The 19,072-nt window shown below is 54.9% G+C and overlaps 1 protein-coding gene across 1 annotated transcript; it reads left to right on the top strand.

Annotated features, from left to right (window-relative positions):
- The first annotated feature begins 1,931 nt into the window (after window positions 1–1,931).
- Window positions 1,932–17,994, top strand: LOC128980937 (hematopoietic lineage cell-specific protein-like). Its single transcript, XM_054399540.1, is given in 14 exon segments — window positions 1,932–2,024; window positions 2,461–2,534; window positions 3,341–3,470; window positions 5,828–5,938; window positions 6,540–6,594; window positions 9,173–9,283; window positions 9,751–9,861; window positions 13,027–13,082; window positions 13,605–13,674; window positions 13,915–14,024; window positions 14,725–14,877; window positions 15,343–15,664; window positions 16,383–16,454; window positions 17,858–17,994. Coding segments are annotated over 14 exon segments (1,596 nt in total). The 5' UTR covers window positions 1,932–1,940.
- The last annotated feature ends 1,078 nt before the right edge of the window (window positions 17,995–19,072 follow it).

Here is a 19,072-nt window from a genome sequence, read left to right as displayed (position 1 = left end):
GTGTTCAAAAACCATGTAGATGTGGCACTTGGGGACATGGTCTGGAGATTATGGAAGCACTGGGTAGAAGACTTGAGGATCTTAGAGGTGTTTTTCAACTTGGTGGAGAGGCCCCATTTAGGGCAGGGTTTGAGGCACCTGCTCAGATCAGCTGCCTGGTTAACAGCCCTGTGCCAGCTGTTTTTGCTGCTCTCTTCTCCTTCACAAACACCAACCACAAACTTCAAATATCCTTGGAGGGAGAGGTGCTGATAAATTGGGGAGGAGAAACGGAGATGTAGAGGTGGTGTTAGACTGTACTGGGTTGTCCATGGGAGCCTGCCTGCTTCCTCCTGCTCCTCTGTTTGCAATCAGCTGTATTCAGTTTGTCCTGAGACTGCTGCCAGTGTGGCACATTCTTCCCAGGGGCAGCCTGGAGCAGGTCCAGAGAAGGGCAATGAAGCTGGAGAAGGATCTGGAGATCAGGGCTGGTGAGGAGCAGCTGAGGGAATTGGAGAAGTCTGGAGAAGAGGAGGCTGAGGGGAGACCTCATTGCTGTCTACAACTACCTGAAAGGAGGTTGGAGTGAAGTGAGGCTTGGTCTTTTCTCCCTAGTATCAGGTGATAGCATGAGAGGAAATGCTCTGAAATTGTGCCAGGGGAGGTTTAGGTTGGAGATGAGGAAAAATTTCTTTGTTGCAAGAGTGGTGAGGGGTTGGAACAGGCTGCCCGGGGAGGTGGTGGAGTCACCATCCCTGGAGGGTGTTCAAGAAACGTTTGGCCATGGCACTTTGGGACATGGCTTAGTGGCCATGGTGGTGTTAGGTCAATGGCTGGACTCAATGATCTTGGAGGGCTTTTCCAACCAAAACAATTCTGTGATTCTAATGGGGCCAGTTTGTTAGCTGCTGTGTGGTTGTGGACACAATACACGTGGGCTGCTAGGTGAGGAACCACCACAAAGAAGTTCTCAGCCCTCCTCTTTGCTTGTTCTCAGGTCTGTGTGATGTTTGCAGTGAGGTGAAACAGGGCTCAGCAGTCCAGTCTTTACTTGCACCTCCTGTAGGCTGTAGCCTTCCCCTCTGCCCGGTGAAAAGCTGCTTTGGGGGACAGCAAGAATAATCTGGGGCCAGTAACAGGTGGTGGGACATGAGAGCCTGCTGGGAATGATTACAGGGACAGCCAAGCCACCTAATCTTTCTTGTGTCTCTCATTTTGGGGCTTTTTGTTCCAGTGTCACCCCTGAAATTGAATGGTGGGGGTTAGATTTCACCTCACTTTTATTTAACTTCCTCTTCCTGGGCATGTTGCTTCCTCCAGGCCTCTTTGGACAGCCTTTGTGAGCCCTATCACCACAGCTTCAGCCTTCTCAGCCCTGCAGACTTCATGATTTTAGCCTAATTTCCTCTTTTTTTTTTTTTTTTTTTTTTTAACCATAAGACACAAACCAGCAGAGGCTCTGCTGTACCAGCACTGCCAGACCAGCACAGGGCTTTGCTCTGAACCGTCTCCACCACACTAAGCAGTGATTAAAAGGTTGGAAAGCAGGCAAAAGACTTGAGGAGTCCAACCTCAGGTGCAAAAAAAAGAACCATATCAGGGTGGCAGAGCAAGCTATGGCCTCTGGTGTGCTTGCAGAAGGGAGCTTAAAGCAGGGAGCAGTCTCCACAGCACAGAAAAAGCAGCACAGGCTGGAAATGCTGACCCTGGTAGGTGGGTGGTAGCCCCAGTTCCCAGGCACAGGGGGTGCCTGGAAACTGTGGAGTCAATGTGCATGAAGGCTTGGATTTACACTTAAAACCCCTCTGCTGTGCTGAAAGAGATGTGAGGGCTCGAGAGTGGCTGCTCTGTGGTGCCCTGTGCTGTATGACAGAGGGGCAGCAGGGCAGGTGTCATGCAGGGTCCCTTCCAGCCCCCTGTCCGTGCCTGCTGTGCTCTGACATCACGTCCTGCTTGTGCAGATGTGGAAAGCAGCTGTGGGCCACGACGTGTCGGTGAAGGTTGAGGCTCAGGGAGACGACTGGGACACTGACCCTGACTTCGTGGTGAGTGGAGGGAGCCGGGCTCTGCTCAGGGATGTCCAGCGACAGGACAAGGGGCACTGGGTGCCGGCTGGAGCAGAGGAGGTGCCACGGGAACAGAAAGGAAAAGTTTTTCCCTGTGAGGCTGCCAGAGCCCTGGAGCAGGCTGCCCAGGGAGGTTGTGGAGTCTCCTGTGGAGACATTCCAAACCTACCTGGATGTGTTCCTGTGTGACCTGCTCTAGGGGATCCTGCTCTAGTGGGGGGGAGGGTGGGGGGTGAATGTTGGATTTTGGATGGTTTTCGAGATCCCTTCCAACCCCTAACATTCCATGATTCCGCGCCTGCCACGGTCCCCTGTTCACGGTGCTGATGGTGTACAGCAGTCAGCACCCTGGACCCCCGTTCCGGCTGCCGGGGGCTTGCTCGGGGCGCTGCTGACTGCTGAGTTTGCTCCGCAGAACGACATCTCCGAGAAGGAGCAGCGCTGGGGAGCCAAAACCATCGAGGGCTCCGGACGGGCCGAGCACATCGAGTGAGTGCGGTCCGAGCCCCGGCGGGGGCCTTGGAGCGGCCGCGTGTGGCCCTTAACAGCGCGACCGCCCGGGACGGGAAGCGGCGCCGGGGGCGGGGGAGGGAAGCGGCAGCGACGGCGCCTGCCGAAAGCAGCCAAATAAGGGCTGGTGCGGGGCGGGGAGGGCTGCCGGGATGCGCTGGGGATCCTCGCCTGGGGCTCTGGGGCTTGCTCCCGGCTCCCGACAGCAGCCGGGCTGCAGCCACCCGCCCGGACTCTGCCGACTCCTGGCCCCGGGGTGCTGCGAGGGCTTCGCTTGTCAGACCTTCAGACAGCGGCAGCCTGGTGGCAAAGGCTTCCTGCATCCTCGCTGTCCTGCAGTTTCCCTGGGATATCCCTGCCCTATATCTCCCCCGGGACATCCCAGCCCCACAGATTCCTTGGGAGATTCCAACCCTTCAGCTCCCTTGGGGGATCCCAGCCCCGCACCTCCCCCGGCACACCCCAGCCTTGCTGCTTCCTTGGGACATCCCAGTCCCACTCTGTGCGCTGCAACACCCAGGGATGAAGGCTGAGTCCATCCCTCAATGGGGACTGCAGGGTGGTGTCCAGAGTCACCCACTGAGCCCACTGCCAGGCAGCAGCATCTCCTGCCACACTGCAGTGACTGCCCATGTGCATCTGTCGCCAGGTTTGGCATCAGGCCAGGTTTATGTCTTGCTCTGGGCTGTGCTCTGGCTGCTACAGTGGCACAGGGGTGCTGTAGGTGGCTGCATGGTTCTGCACCATCCCACAGAGACTTGCCCTGACTCTCTCTGTCTCACCAGCATCCATCAGCTGAGGAGCAAGGTGTCAGAGGAACATGAGGTGATCAAGAAGAAGGAGCTGGAGACTGGCCCCAAGGCCTCCTATGGCTATGGGGGCAAATTTGGCACAGAGCGGGACCGGATGGATAAGGTAACAGCTGTGGAGGGCTTCCTTGGGTCCCAGTGGAGAAAGATCTTTGTCTTATAAAGGGAAGAGCAGCCCTGTTTACTGGCCTGACCCCGAAGGGAGGGCATGGAGAGTTGGTATGGCTGTGCAGTCTCTCAGGTCTACCTTGCCCATGGTCTGCAGAACCTCTTTGAACTCCTTTGCATCATTTGTCTCTGCAACCTCCTCACAACACTCCCCATGTGAAGGACTTTCCCATGACTGCTTCCAAACCTGCTGCAGAGCAGTTCAGTTTGGTGCCTCCCTGCTTGTGCTTGGAGAATTAAGGACTCAGAACCCTCTCCTCCAGTAAAGGACTCAGAATCTTCTCCTCACCTGCTCTACTATAGACCTCTGTTGCATCTCCCCCAGGATAAGGCTCTAGCTCATATTCTTTTGTTGTCACATCACATCTGGATTATGTTTTCTGATAATCACCATCCTGCACCTTCCAGCAGTTAATGCTTTCTTCTTCTCAGCTATGAGGTGATTGGATTGCAGTAAGATTAACCAGGTAGGGTTAGGGAAGGTGTGAATGATGTCAGGGTGGGAAACAGACCAGAGGGGAGCAGCTACAATCAGGCCCCTTCCAGGATGTTCTTGTTGAGCAGCTCCTTGGTCTTTGTGCAGTCTGACTAGGATGTTCCAAGCACTCAGCCTCTGGCCCCTTGTCCTGAGGACCATGTGTGATCCCTGGCCACACCACCTCAGGCAGCAGGGCTCTGGCCTGGCCTGTGAAGGGTGATCTCAGCCAGCTCTGCTGAGCCTCACTCTCTGACACACAAATTAGGGGGCAGCTGCCAACCTTTGGGGTTTTGGTTGTGCATGGCCAGCTGCACTTTTCTCCTCCATTGCCCCCTGGGATTGTTCACCACTGCGGTGGCATTTGGGAACAGCAGGCATTCAGCATCCCATGGTTTGCTTCATAAGCTGGCAGTGGGGCTGGCTGCGTGGGATGGGGGCTGGCTGCGTGGGATGGGGGCTGGCTGCGTGGGATGGGGAGCTGGTTGTGTGGGATGGGGGTGCTGCTTGTGTGGGATGTGCCTTAAGCTACTGGGTAGGTTTAGACTGGACATTAGAAAGAAGTCTTTCACAGCAAGAGTGTTCAGGCATTGGAATGTGCTGCCCAGGGAGGGGGTGGAGTCCCCAAGGACTGTTTTCCTTGGGGATGTGTTTCAAGGTGGTTTGGATGTGCTGCTTGGGGATATGGCTTAAGGGTGAACCTTGTAGAGTAGGGTTGTGGGTTAGACTTGGTGATCCTGAGGGTGTTTTCCAACCTGAATGTTTCTGTGAATCTGTTATTTGAAAGGGGGGGTCGGGGGGTGGCTGGTTGTGTGGATGGGAGCTGGTTCATGTGGGATCAAGGGGCTGTTCATGTGGGATGGGAGCTGGTTGTGTGGGATGGGGGCTGGTTGTGTGGGATGGGGGCTGGTTGTGTGGGATGGGGGCTGGTTGTGTGGGATGGGAGCTGGTTGTGTGGGATGGGGGCTGGTTGTGTGGGATCAAGGGGCTGGTTGTGTGGGATCAAGGGGCTGTTCGTGTGGGATGGGAGCTGGTTGTGTGGGATGGGGGCTGGTTGTGTGGGATGGGGGCTGGTTGTGTGGGATCAAGGGGCTGGTTGTGTGGGATCAAGGGGCTGGTTGTGTGGGATCAAGGGGCTGTTCATGTGGGATGGGGGCTGGTTGTGTGGGATCAAGGGGATGTTCATGTGGGATGGGGGCTGTTCATGTGGGATGGGGGCTGGTTGTATGGGGTGTGGGGGCTGTTCATGTGGGATGGGTGGCTGTTCATGTGGGATTAGGGCTGGCTGTGTGGGATGGGGGCTGTTCGTGTGGGATGGGGGCTGGTTGTGTGGGATGGGGGCTGTTCGTGTGGGATGGGGGGCTGTTCTGTGGGATGGGGGGATGGTTGTGTGGGCTGGGGGCTGTTGTGTGGGATGGGGGGGCTGTTCATGTGGGATGGGGGGGATGGTTGTGTGGGCTGGGGGCTGGTTGTATGGGATGTGGGGGCTGTTCATGTGGGCTGGGGGCTGGTTGTGTGGGCTGGGGGGGTTGGTTGTGTGGGATGGGGGGGTTGGTTTTGTGGGATGGGGGCTGTTCATGTGGGCTGGGGGCTGGCTGTGTGGGCTGGGGGCTGGCTGTGTGGGCTGGCTGTCCTTGAAGCTGCATTCCAGGTCTCAGAGCAGAGGCTGAGAGGAAGGCATTGCTACCACCAGCGTGGTCACTTTGGACCTGTCACCTCGTGGCCGAGGCAGCAGGGCAGAGCAGTTGTGTGGTGCCCAGGTCTGTGTCACCCTGCCAGGCTGACTGTGGGTGCCTGTGTCACTCTGTCTCTCTCCTCAGTGTGCTGTGGGCCATGAGTACGTGGCTGATGTTGGGAAGCACTCCTCACAGACTGATGCAGCCCAGGGCTTCGGGGGGAAGTTTGGAGTCCAGCGGGACCGAGCTGACAAGGTGTGTTGGACCTGAAGCATCTGCCTCTGGCCTGTGCTCAGCCCCTAAACCACTCTGCTTGCATTCAAGGTGGTGGCTGCAGTTTGACAGGTGCTGGTGGGTGCAGGTCTAGGCATGCCATGCATGCTCACCCCCTGCACACAGGGCAATGGTGCCAAATGTGGCACTTGTGAACTCTGCTGACACTGCTGTGCATTGGCATTCTTGCACTGCTCTGTGCAGGGGGCTGTGGGGTTTTGCACCTCCAGACCGGTCCATGCACAGTGTCTGGCCATGGCAGGACTGGGTGGTGACAGCAGGGTGCTGTCCCTCCCCTGCCCAGCCTGGTGTCAGATGTTGCCCAGCTGCCTTGCCTGCTGGCAGGGTTGGGATTGGGATCTTGTCGCTCTACCTGGAGTGTGTGGTTCCTTGTGAGGCCTCCTTCTTGGGCACACTGCCCCAGGGCCAGCAGGGGTGGTGTGAGAGGCTGAGGAAGCCTGGAGCAGCCCAAGAGCAGCCAGAGAGCAGAGTCCCAGCCCAGCCCAGCCCAGCCCGTGGAGCAGGGTGGGTGGGACCCAGCATGGCCCTTAGGACAGCTGACATCCTCCCCTTCTTGTTCCAGTCAGCTCTGGGCTTCGAATACAAGGGTGAGGTGGAGAAACACTCGTCCCAGAAAGGCAAGTCCATGGCACATGTGGCCTCTTGACACTTTGCCCAGCTCCTCTCCTGCTCCCAAGCCCCTCTGCTGTCTGTTGTGGCACTGCCTCCTTTGCTATCCCCAACCCGTCACTGAACTCTGGTGACTCTGAAAACTTTAGAAACAGGGGGTTTGGGGATTGTTTGTTTTGTTTTGTTTTGTTTTTTCCCATACTGGAAACCCCAGCATCAAGGTAACAGCCATAAAAATTAATATTTGCTGAGAACAGCAGCTTGGATGGTCCATTTCACTGTGGCCTATTTAATTCAGTTAATTTTAAGAGAAGTTGAGGACTTACAGTTTCATCCTTAAGGTTCAATCTTCTCTGTGAGACAGAGAGTCAGTCTTGAATGCAAAATGTTTTTTCATGCATAGTCCTCTAGATCACAGTCTTCTGGAGGAGCCTCAGCTTCATCCTGTGAAATGCAGATCTGCAGGAGTAGGGTCAGGGTTCCATCATCTCCTCCTCCTGAAGGGCAGGATTTGGAAAGGGAGCTGCAGAGAAGGTCTCTCAAAGGAAACAGTTTCTGTGCAGCCAACAGCTAGCTAGGATGGAGGCTAAAATTCCTTAGACATCAATCAGGGATGAGGCACTCCTTAGGGAAAAGCCGAATTAATGAGTCACAGAATTCCAGAGTGGTGAAGTTGGAAGGGACCTCCAGAGATCCTCCAGTCCAACCCCCCTGCCAAGGCAGGCTCACGTAGGGCAGGGTACATGAGTAGGAGATGGAAAAAGGGAATTGTGAGGAAGAGGTGCTGTGCCTTTGTCACATCATGGTCCAAAGTGCCAGACACAGTCTGGGGGAGAGCTGGAGCATGGCTCCAGAAGTGGAAGCTTCTGCCCTTGCTGTAGCATCCAGAGCCAGTAATGTCCTTGTAGAGCTAAGGTTCTGCCAGAGCAGGTGTAAGCTGTGCAACAAAGGGTTGCCATTTCTACTGTGCTTTCAAGGGCTCAGTATTCACAAATCTTTGCAGAGGTTGCCAGACCTCTGCCAGGCTGAAATCCTTGCCCTGGAGATGCCTGAGGGGGGGATGCCCAGGCTGGTAGTGCTCAGGTCTTACCTTGAGTGGCTGGGCTCCCACTGCCTCCCCAGCTGCCCTTGGCATGTCTCTTTTCTTCCTTGCCCCCTCAGCCTGCTGTGTCTCCTGCTGCCCCTGGCTCTCAGGCCCTCCTGCTGCCATGGCCCATTCTTACCCTGTGCACCTGTCCCCATGGGACTTCATCCTCAGTGGCCCTCGTGGTGCTGCCTGCCATCTCCTGTCCCCTCCAAATCCCCTTGATTTTATAGCATCATCCCTGTGGCTTCTCCCCCTCTCTGCCACTTGCTTTTCTCCCTCCCTGATGTTTGTATCTATCTCCCCCTCCCTGATGTTTGTATCTATCACCCCCTCCCTAATGCTTGCTTCTCCCCCTCCCTGATGTTTGTACCTATCTCCCCCTCCCTGATGCTTGCTTCTCCCCCTCCCTGATGCTTGCTTCTCCCCCTCCCTGATGCTTGCTTCTCCCCCTCCCTGATGTTTGTACCTATCTCCCCCTCCCTGATGTTTGTACCTATCTCCCCCTCCCTGATGTTTGTACCTATCTCCCCCTCCCTGATGTTTGTACCTATCTCCCCCTCCCTGATGTTTGTACCTATCTCCCCCGCCCTGATGCTTGCTTCTCCCCCTCCCTGATGCTTGCTTCTCCCCCTCCCTGATGCTTGCTTCTCCCCCTCCCTGATGCTTGCTTCTCCCCCTCCCTGATGCTTGCTTCTCCCCCTCCCTGGTGCTTGCTTCTCTCCCTCCCTGATGTTTGTACCTATCTTCCCTTCCCTGATGCTTGCTTCTCCCCTTCCCTGATGCTTGCTTCTCCCCTTCCCTGATGCTTGCTTCTCCCCCTCCCTGATGTTTGTACCTATCTCCCCCTCCCTGATGCTTGCTTCTCTCCCTCCCTGATGTTTGTACCTATCTCCCCTCCCTGATGCTTGCTTCTCCCCTTCCCTGATGCTTGCTTCTCCCCTTCCCTGATGCTTGCTTCTCCCCCTCCCTGGTGCTTGCTTCTCCCTCTCCCTGATGTTTGTACCTATCTCCCCCTCCCTGATGCTTGCTTCTCCCCCTCCCTGATGCTTGCTTCTCCCCCTCCCTGATGCTTGCTTCTCCCCCTCCCTGGTGCTTGCTTCTCCCCCTCCCTGGTGCTTGCTTCTCCCCCTCCCTGGTGCTTGCTTCTCCCCCTCCCTGATGTTTGTACCTATCTCCCCCTCCCTGATGTTTGTACCTATCTCCCCCTCCCTGATGTTTGTACCTATCTCCCCCTCCCTGATGTTTGTACCTATCTCCCCCTCCCTGATGTTTGTACCTATCTCCCCCTCCCTGATGTTTGTACCTATCTCCCCCTCCCTGATGTTTGTACCTATCTCCCCCTCCCTGATGTTTGTACCTATCTCCCCCTCCCTGATGTTTGTACCTATCTCCCCCTCCCTGATGCTTGCTTCTCCCCCTCTCTGGTGCTTCTCCCCAGTGCTCCTCCCCTCAGCCAGCCCCCTTGGGGCAGCATTTCACTCCATGCACCACCACCTCAGATTACTCCAAGGGCTTTGGTGGCCGTTATGGTGTGGAGAGGGACAAGGTGGACAAAGCAGCTGTGGGATTCGACTACAAGAGCCAGGCAGAGAAGCACGACTCACAGAAAGGTGAGCTGGGGAGCCCAGAGCAGCAGGCCAGCAGCAGGACTGGAGCTTAGGGAGGCTGTGGGGCACTGTGCTTGGGTTTTTGCATGAGCAGTGGAGAAGTTTCAGCGAGATGTGGGGTGTCCACTGCCTGCTGAAGGCTGAGGGAAGCCACGGCAAGCTGTGAGGCTGTTGGAGGAAGATCAGCCTAAATGAAGAGTTCTGTGGGCACAGGGATGTCCTGGGAAGTGTGTCACCAAAGAAAGGGGGCAGGGGCAGCCCAGGCAGGTGCTAATAGCAGGTGAGTGTCCCAGGGAGGAGAAAGGGCTGTGGCTGCAGCCACCACTGGAATATCTTGCCTTGCTCTGTGGCTTTCTCCCAAGTTCTGGGAAGGGAGAACTTATTGTCCCTGAGCTGACAGTACTGCCACTTCTCTTTCCCTCCCTTACCTCTTCTCTTCCATGCCATGATCTGGATCACTGTGGCTGAAGACTACTCTGTGGGCTTTGGTGGGAAGTTTGGGGTCCAGAGGGATCGTCAGGACAAGAGCGCCCTTGGCTGGGACCATCAGGAGGAAATCCAGCCTCATGCTTCCCAGACAGGTAGGACAAAGCTAGAAGTGGCAGCACAGCTTTCTTGGAGCACACACAGCCCCTCCAGCTAATGGTTCATGCTTGCCAGAGAGCCAGCATGTGGTGGAGCAGCAGGGACCTTGTGAACTCAGAGCAGGAGGGCAAACTCTGCCAGAGGAGGTGCCTGCTGGGCTGGGTGGGGGGCATGTGTAACAGTGTGAGAGCTGAAATCCCCCTCCCACACCAACAACGACCAGGCTAGCTCAGTCTGGAAGCAAATGAAGCTGTATTTACAAGCAAATCTACAATCTATGATGAAATGCAATGAATATGTACAAATATACACTATTCACAACATTTACAAATAGGCACAATCAACAGAAAAACACAACCAAGCTGCCTTTGCTTCCCCCAAGGGGCCTCCCCCCCCCAGCCAGAAGGAATCCCCCCAGGCCCCCCTGGCAGAAGGCAGAGAGTCAAGAAGCAGAGAGGCTGTTAGACTTAGCTTGTCCAGGTCAGTGTGTTCTCTTCAGCCAGAAAAGAAGAAGCAGGCACACAGAAGTTGAGCAAGCTGAGACTGCCCAACTCCCCAACCTTGTTTTGAGTAGAGATTCTTACACATTTCTCTCTCTCCACTGGAAGTGTTTAGAATAATCATTATTTTGCTTTCTTACACCCAACAGTGATTTATTTACACTCTTTCACTTTCTCTGCTCAAACTTTGTGAAGAAAAATTAAAAAGACAGTCTTAAAACGATCACAACGTGGAATGCAGATCCCTGAAGCAGGTGGTGATTCCCTGTGCAGTGTGCTCCTGCTCAGAGGCTCTGGCAAGAGCTGAGCACAGGGGAGTGAGGCACAGCAGGTTCAGAGTGGCTGCAGTGCTGTCTAACTTCAGCAGGGTGGTGGGTTGAAAATTTCCCCCAGCATTGAATTGCCAGGCAGGCTCAGCTGGAAGCAAATGAAAGCTGTTATTTGCAAGCAAAACCACAATCTACAATGGAATGCAATGAATATGTAGAAAATATCCAATATTTACACATATTTATAGGTATTTACAATTAATAAACAGCACAAGAACCCCCCTGGACAAACTGGGAGGGTGGGGGGTGGGGGGAGGCTACTAATAGCTTCCCCTTTCCTGCTTCTTTCCCCCTCCCCCCCCATGCATGCTAGAGCTGAGGGAAGAGCAGAGAGTTGTTTGTTAGTACCTAGTCACAAGAAAGCAATGCAGCCAAGGTCAGGAAAAAGCCAGCAGAAGCACCAGCCAGAGTGGAGGAAGCCAAAGGAGAGAGAGAAAGTTAGTCTAAACCAACTTTGTTGGTAGTCTATCCAGTGGGATTGTTTAGAGCTTATCATGAGGAGAGGCTGAAGGAGCTGAGCTTGTTTGGTCTGGAGAGGAGGAGGCTTAGGGGAGACCTCATTGCTGTCTACAACTACCTGAAGGGAGGTTGTAGCCAGGTGGGGGTTGGTCTCTTCTCCCAGGCAACCAGCACCAGAACAAGAGGACACAGTCTCAAGCTGCGCCAGGGGAGGTTTAGGCTGGAGGTGAGGAGAAAGTTCTTCACAGAAAGAGTAATTTGCCATTGGAATGTGCTGCCCAGGCAGGTGGTGGAGTCACCATCCCTGGAGGTGTTCAAAAAAAGCTTGGATGTGGCACTTGGAGCCATGGTTTAGTTTTCAGGAGGTGTTAGGTATTAGGTCATGGGTTGGACTTGATGATCTCTGAGGTCTTTTCCAACCTGGTTGATTCTGTGAGTCTGTGATTGTTTTCCTTTTTACACCCAATGGTGATTTATTTACAGTCTACTACTTTCTGTTCAAGATCTGTGGAAAATGTTTAAGGCACAGCAGCCTGAAACTACCACAAACAAGCACAGCCACACTGCTCTTGCCTGGCATGGCTGGCTCCTCACCCCAGTGCCCTGGGGGGCAGCTTTGCCAGTGCAGGGCACTGAAGCCCCCTGCACTGTGCTGAAGGGATGAGGGATCAGTCCTAAGAATGGCTGGCACCCAGTTACTAGTGGTGTCCCCCAGGGTTCAGTGCTGGGGTCTGTCATCTTTAACACCTTTATCAATGATCTGGGTGCGGGGATTGAGTGCACCCTTGGGAATTCTGTAGATGACACCAAGCTGGGTGGCTGTGTCCATCTGCCAGAGGGCAGGGAAGTTTTACAGCAGGATCTGGACAGGTGAGACCCATGGGCCAAGGCTAATTGTGTGAAGTTCAACAAGGCCAAGTGCCAGGTCCTGCACCTGGGTCACAACAGCCTCAAGGTAAGCTGCAGATGTGGGGATGTGTGGTTGGAAAGGTGCAACTTGGAGAGGGACCTGGGGGTATTGCTTGATAGTTGACTGAACATGGGTCAGCAGTGCCCAGGTGGCCAAGAAGGCAAATGACATCCTGGCTTGGGTCAGAAACACTGTGGCCAGCAGGGACAGGGAGGTGATCATCCCCCTGTGCTCAGCACTGGTGAGGCCACACCTCGAGTGTTGTGTTCAGTTCTGGACCCCTCACTACAGAAGGACATTGAGGGGCTGGAGTGTGTCCAGAGAAGGGCAAGGAGGCTGGAGAAGGGCCTGGAGCATCTGGGTTATAAGAAGCATTTAGGGGAGCTGGGGTTGTTCAGTCTGGAGAAGAGGAGGCTGAGGGGAGACCTCATTGCTCTCTACAGCTACCTGAAGGGACACCTCTTCTCCTTGGTGTCAAGTGACAGGTGTCCTTCTTCTCCTTGGTGTCAAGGACCAGAGGAAATGGTTCCAAGCTACACCAGGGGAGGTCCAAGCTGGATGCTAGGAAATATTTCTTCACTGAAAGGGTTCTCAAACATTGGAATGGTCTACCCAGGGCAGTGCTGGAGTCACCATCCCTGGAGGTACTCGAGTGCTTTGTGGACCTGACGCTTAGGGCCATGGTTTAGTGTCAACCCTTCAGTGCTGGGCTGAAGGTTGGACTGGATGAACTTGGAGGTCTCTTCCAACCAGATGCATTCTGTGATTCTGTAGAAGAGCTGCTGCCCAGAGCATTTTGCCTGTCTTGCCTCCCGCTCTTTACTTCCATGTGCAGGAAGATGCAGGCAAAGCTGAGTCGTTTCACTGCTCACAGCATTGTGATGCCAGAGGTGCACACAGAATAGAAAACATTAGCAAATAGTCCCCCCACCCCTTTGGTTTTGTTTGTTTTCTCTCTTACAGATTATGCCAAGGGATTTGGAGGTCGTTATGGGGTCCAGAAGGACAGGGTGGATAAGGTAAGACTCCACATGCTGCACCCTGCAATTGCTTCCTGCTCATTACTGCTGCCAGAGGAGAGGCTTCATAGGTGGAGATGAGGTTGCACTCACAGCTCACTGCACAGCTCTGCAAGGCTGAGGCCACTGTCCATGGAGGTGCAGAGGAATGCAGCCTGGGGAGACCAGAATGCAGGGGATAGATGCCCTGGGCCTCAGGAGGTGGTGGATTGCCAGGTTCCTTTCCATGTTACCAGTGAGTGCTTCTGCCTGGAGTGCCCAACCTTGCTGCCCCATGCAGAGGTCACATCACCACTGTGCAGCCTCCTCTGTTTGGCTCCATGCAGCCTTTTCAGCCCTTGGGGTGCCACTCTCCAGCAGGTGCAGCCCCTGCCCTTGGCTGGAGGGCAGCAGCACTCCCACAGTGCAGGGAGGCTGCAGATAATGAGCACAGCTGGGGACAAAGCTTGTGCCAGACCCAGCAGGGGATCTCATCCCTGGCTTTGACCAAAAGCTGGACACTTCATCCTCTTCCTCTTGCAGAGTGCTGCAGGCTTTGACGAGATGGCAGCTCCCACCTCCTCCTATGAGAAGACAAGACCACAGGAGGCAGGTGAGAAACGGAGCACTGGTGCTGGGCTTGGTGGGGAAGCTGTGGGGCTCAAGGTGCCTCTAGCAGCACCCTGGCAGGTGTCTGCTGTAGTGGGACATGGGTTAACCCTCACTGAGGGGCAGAAGGTGGCTGAACTGGAAGTTCCTCTGGGAGAAGGCAGAGGTCTGCCTTTCCCCCTGGCTGCTTGGGGTGGTAGAAAGGAAGCCTCTGGGCAGGCTTGCTCAGCTGTCTTCTCCACAGGAGCTTCTGGTGGCACCAGCAGCCTGCGGTCCCGCTTTGAAAACATGGCAAAGGCAGCAGAGGAGGAGAGCAGGAGGCAGGCCCAGGAGGAGAGGCTGAGGCGCCAGGCAGCTCCACTACAGGTGAGCCCTGGCCACCATGCCATAGCCTCCAAGGTGTGTGGAGCAGGCTGCTCCTCAGGGACACGCAGCTCCATCTTCTTCTGCCTGGTCTCTTGGCAGCAATCTCTTGCCTGAAGTGCTTCCCTGCAGCTGGTGAGCCTCACAGCAGGCACTGGGCTTTCCCTGCTGGCCCTGCCTGCACCCAGCTGTGCCCCCTGTGCTTTGCCCAGGCTCCTCCTTGCTTATGGTGCCTGCAACCAGAGGTGGTTGCACCTCTCCAGTGCTGCCAGCCTGGCAGCCTGCACTTGGGCTTCTCCCTGCTGGAGATTGTACCCAAACCCTCACCTTTACAAGCCTTCCTTCTGCATTCAGTGTGCAGATGAGGCTCTACCAGTAAAGTGCTTCCTGGTTGCCCAGAGGTGGTGGAGTCTCCGTCCATGGAGCTATTCCAAACCCACCTCGAGCAGTCTGCTAGAGCTGACCCTGTCTTAGCTGAGGGGTTGAACTAGATAATCTCCAGAGGTCACTTCTCCTTGAGACCACTTTCAACAGACCTCCTTTCCCTCCCCCCTTCTAATTATTACAGTCCTGCTGGTGTCCAGTTCCTAGGGCAGGTTTGTGGGAGCTGGAAGAGATTTCAGCCAGGGTGACAATTTTCTGAGTTGCTCTGTTGGGAATGGGAACAAACACAGCTCTGGACCTCATTCAGAGGGACTGAGGGGATCTGATGGCTTTCCTCCAGCAGGACATCCCACAGAGACAGAAGAACCACACAGCACCAGCTGTGCCTGCTGCACCAGCTGTGCCAGCAAGGGTGCCCAGGAACGCTGCCCAAGACAGGCCTGTGTCACAAGAAGAACAGGTACCAAGGTGGGCTGAGGACAGCCAGGACAGGGAGCAGGAGAGAGGATGGCACCTGAGGGGCTGTGTTTCAGCCCTGCAGGAAGAGGTGAGGTGCAGTCACAAATGGGAGAGGAAGGGGTGAGGTGCGAAGCACTGGGGTATGGTGATGGGACATGGCTGCACAGCACCTTACATCATCAGGCAGGCTCCTGGAGTGTGTGAGTGCTGTGTCAGCACCCTGAGCCCAGGTTCATGAGCCATGAGGGTCTGCACAGCAGTGCCAGGTGCCAGTTCAGCACAGGCCTAGCAGCTGAGGTGTTTCCCCATGGAGCAGAGGACAATGCTCCGTTAATGTCATGGCAGCGCTAAAGGCAGCTGCAGTGGAGCAGGATCCCTGCTCTTGGGTGCTGTGCAGCCATGGGAGAGCTGTCTGCAGTGGGATGTCTGCAGGTGGCTCTCCTGTCACTTCCTCACTCTGTGGCAGGAGGCCAAAAGGGAGGATGAGGAAACACCACCTGTTTTGCCACCAAGACCAGCAGATCTGAGTGAGGAGCTGGGCCAGATCCCCAGCCAGGATCAGCCCATCTACAGTGAGAGTTTGGATGTTGGTGGGGACTATGAGGAGCTCCTAGAGGAGCCCTCTGACTACTGTGATGGTACCAGTGGAGGAGCTGACTATGAGGAGCTGCCAGCACCCTTGGAAAAGCCAGATGCCATCTATGATGATGGAGGAGATGGAGGAGATGGAGGTGAAGACTATGAGGAGATCCTCCCCACACAGCCCAGCCAGAGCCAGCCCTACCTGGGTGAGTACTGATGGAAAAGGCCAGGGCTCAGGGAGCTCCTAGCTGCCTACACACCTCACTGGTTGTGTGGGACAGGCTCCAGAGGGAATTTGTTTGCTGAGGGCTACTGTGGTCAGGGTAGCAGCTCGTGATGATGGAGACCTGGCTGTCTCCCACTCCCTTGCCCCGCTCTGAGCTGTGAGATCAGCAGCATGGGATGCTGGGCTCTAGAAAGTATCTGGAGGAGGGGAGATTTAGATCAGATGTCAGGAAGAAGTTCTTCCCTGTGAGGGTGGTCAGACACTGGAACAGGTTGCCCAGGGAGGTGGTGGAAGTCTCATCCCTGGAGGTGTTTAAGGCCAGGCTGGATGTGGCTCTGGGCAACCTGCTCTAGTGTGAGGTGTCCCTGCCCATGGCAGGGGGGTTGGAACTGGATGATCCTTGAGGTCCCTTCCAATCCTGACAATTCTGTGATTCTGTCACAACTTCATTTGTACTGGAGGTGGTAAGTGAAGACAGGAATTGGGAGAGGAATATGAAGCATCAGGAGCCTGCCTCTCTCCTTGCAAGAGAAGGTGGGAGGCCATACCTTGCTTTGATGCAGGGCCTATCTCTCCTGGTTGACAGGGTCTGGATGAGGGTCACACCAAGGCTGACAGCTGGCTGCAGGGTGGTGCTGACCATACCCTACATGGCTGCTTTCTGCCTCTTTCTTATCTGCCCATCTTGTCTTCTGCAGAGGACACAGACAATGTTTATGAGATGGAGGGCTCTGGGACCTGTGCAGTGGCTCTCTACGATTTCCAAGGAGGTGAGTTGTGACCCAGGCTGTGGGGAGAGACCCTGTGAGCTGGCTGGGGTTGGTACAATAGGGAGATGGTGGCTTACACCCTCAGCAGTGCTGGGAAGATTCCAACTTTTGGTGGTTTAAACATCTTCCTCTTGGAAAGCAGCATGAGACTTGATTTGGAAACACAGAAGGTTTCATCTGATGGAGACCCTCAGCAAGCTAGCTGATGATACAAAACTGGGGGGTTGGCTGGCATCTGTCAGGCTGTGCAGCCATCCAGCAAGATCTGGACAGGCTGAGAGCTGGGTGCAGGTAATCCTCATGAAGTTCAGTAAGGACAAGTGCAGGGTCCTGCATCTGGGGAGGAATAACAACAGGTTAGGGGCTGCCCTGCTGGAAAGCAGCTCCATGGAGAAAGACCTTGGAGTGCTGGTGGACAGCAATTCTGCATGGGACAGCAATGTGCCCTTGTGGTCAAGAGAGCCAATGGCATCCTGGGGTGTATCAAGACAGGTGTGTCCAGCAGGGCTAGGGAGGTGGTTCTCCCCCTCTGCTCTGCCCTGCTGAGACCACACCTGGAATACTGTGTCCAGTTTTGGGCTCCCCAGTTCAAAAGAGACAGAGATCTGCTGGAGAGAATCCAACAGAGAGCCATGAGGATGCTTAGGGGACCTGAGCATCTCCCCTAGGAAGAGAGACTGAGAGCCCTGGGGCTGTTTAGTCTGGAGAAGAGAAGACTGAGAGGGGATCTGATCAATGTCTCTCAATAGCTGAGGGGTGGGTGTCCAGTGGAGGGGGCCAGGCTCTTTTGGGTGTTGCACAGGAATAAGCCAAGGAACGATGGATACAAACTTGAACATAGAAGATCTCACCTCAACATGAGGAGAAACTTCTTTCCAGTGAGGGTGAGAGAGCACTGGAACAGGCTGCCCAGGGGGGTTGTGGAGTCTCCTTCTCTGGAGCCTTTCCAACCCCACCTGGATGCATTCCTGTGCAGACTACCCTAAGTGATGCTGCTCTGGCAGGGGGTTGGACCTGATGATCTCTGTAGGTCCCTTCCAACCTCTCATACACTTGATACTATGATACTGTGAGACTTGGTTGTTTCCCACCCCCTTGCCCTGCTCTGAGGTGTGAGATCAGCAGCATAGGAAGCTGGGCTGCAGCAAGTATCTGCTGGAACAGAGAGGGCTGCTGTGGGCTCTGAAGAAGCTGGAGCTGAACTGATGCTCCTCAGCTTTAGCTGTGCTGTTTGACGGGGGTGGGATGAGCTGGGCTCTGAGGGTTCTCAGGATATTTGTTCTGTGTGCTGCTCCTGAGGAGGGTGGCAGACAGGCTGTGAAACCATCTCTCTCTGGGGTTATCCCTGCATTGTCACTGTCTTGTTTGCATTATCACTGTCTCGTGAGGTCTTTTTTTGGCAGATGGAGATGATGAGATCTCTTTTGATCCTGATGACACCATCACACACATCGAGATGGTGGATGAAGGCTGGTGGAGGGGACAATGCAGGGGCAGAGTAGGCCTCTTCCCAGCAAATTATGTGAAGCTTCTTCAGTGAAACCAGCATTGTCCAAGCTGCTGCCATCCAAACCTTTACCTCTTTCTGCTTCAGCCTTTTGTGTGTTACTGGCTCAGTTTGGCTCATCCTGGCATGTCTACATGGCAAGAAATTACAAGGAGCAAACATGGCAGTGTCTGAGGGATTGTTTTGGCTTCTTCCCAAGAGGACTTTGGTTCCCACCCACTTCTGCATGGGAAAAGTGGGATGGATTAAAGCATGTGAGTGTGGTAGGAGGCATCTTTTCTACCTAGGCTGTCCCACCTGTCAGCCAGCAAGTCTGCAGGAGATGTGAAGTCCATTCCTGTTCCCAGCAGGGCAGTTCAGAGAAAGGAAACACCAGCTCTAATCCAGCCAAGGTGGAAGGGATATGAGCTATGAGAACTTCTAAAGTTGCTGTGGCCCTGGCTCTCATCCTACCCAGGGTCAAGGAAAAGAGCACTGTGAAGGCTGCCAGCCTTGTCTTTGTTCCCAAGAAGGGTTTCCACTTGTAGGATGAGCCCTGTTTGCAGCACAGGGTAGAGGAACGTGCCACCAACCATAGAATGACCTAGGTTGGAAGGGACCACAGAGCTCATCTCCTCCAACCTCCCCACCACGGGCCGGGACTCCTCTCAACTGGGCTCAGCTGCTCAAGGCCTCATCCAGCCTGGCCTGCAACACCCCCAGGGAGGAGGTGTTCAAAAACCAAGTAGATGTGGCACTTGGGGACATGGTCTGGAGGTCCTGCAAGCATTGGGTAGAAGACTTGAGGATCTTAGAGGTGTTTTCCAACCTGGTGGGTGGTTTTGCAGAGCAGGTGTTGAGGCCCCCTTTTAGGGCAGGGTTTGAGGTGCCTGCTCAGAGCAGCTGCCTGGTAGAACAGCCCTGTGCCAGCTGTTTTTGCTGCTCTCCTCCCCCTCACAAAAACCAGCACGAACTTCAGATATCCTTGGAGGGAGAGGTGCTGATAATTTGGGGAGGAGAAAAGGAGATGAAAAGGTGGTGTTAAAGACTCTGCTGGGTTGTCCAGGCTGGGAGCCTGCCTGCTTCCTCCTGCTTCTCTGTTTGCAAGCTGGAGCAGAAGAGGTGCCACGGG

The sequence above is a fragment of the Indicator indicator genome, chromosome 3, assembly GCF_027791375.1.
Source record: "Indicator indicator isolate 239-I01 chromosome 3, UM_Iind_1.1, whole genome shotgun sequence".
NCBI lineage: Eukaryota > Metazoa > Chordata > Aves > Piciformes > Indicatoridae > Indicator > Indicator indicator.
This window is presented reverse-complemented; position numbering and strand designations above follow the sequence as displayed.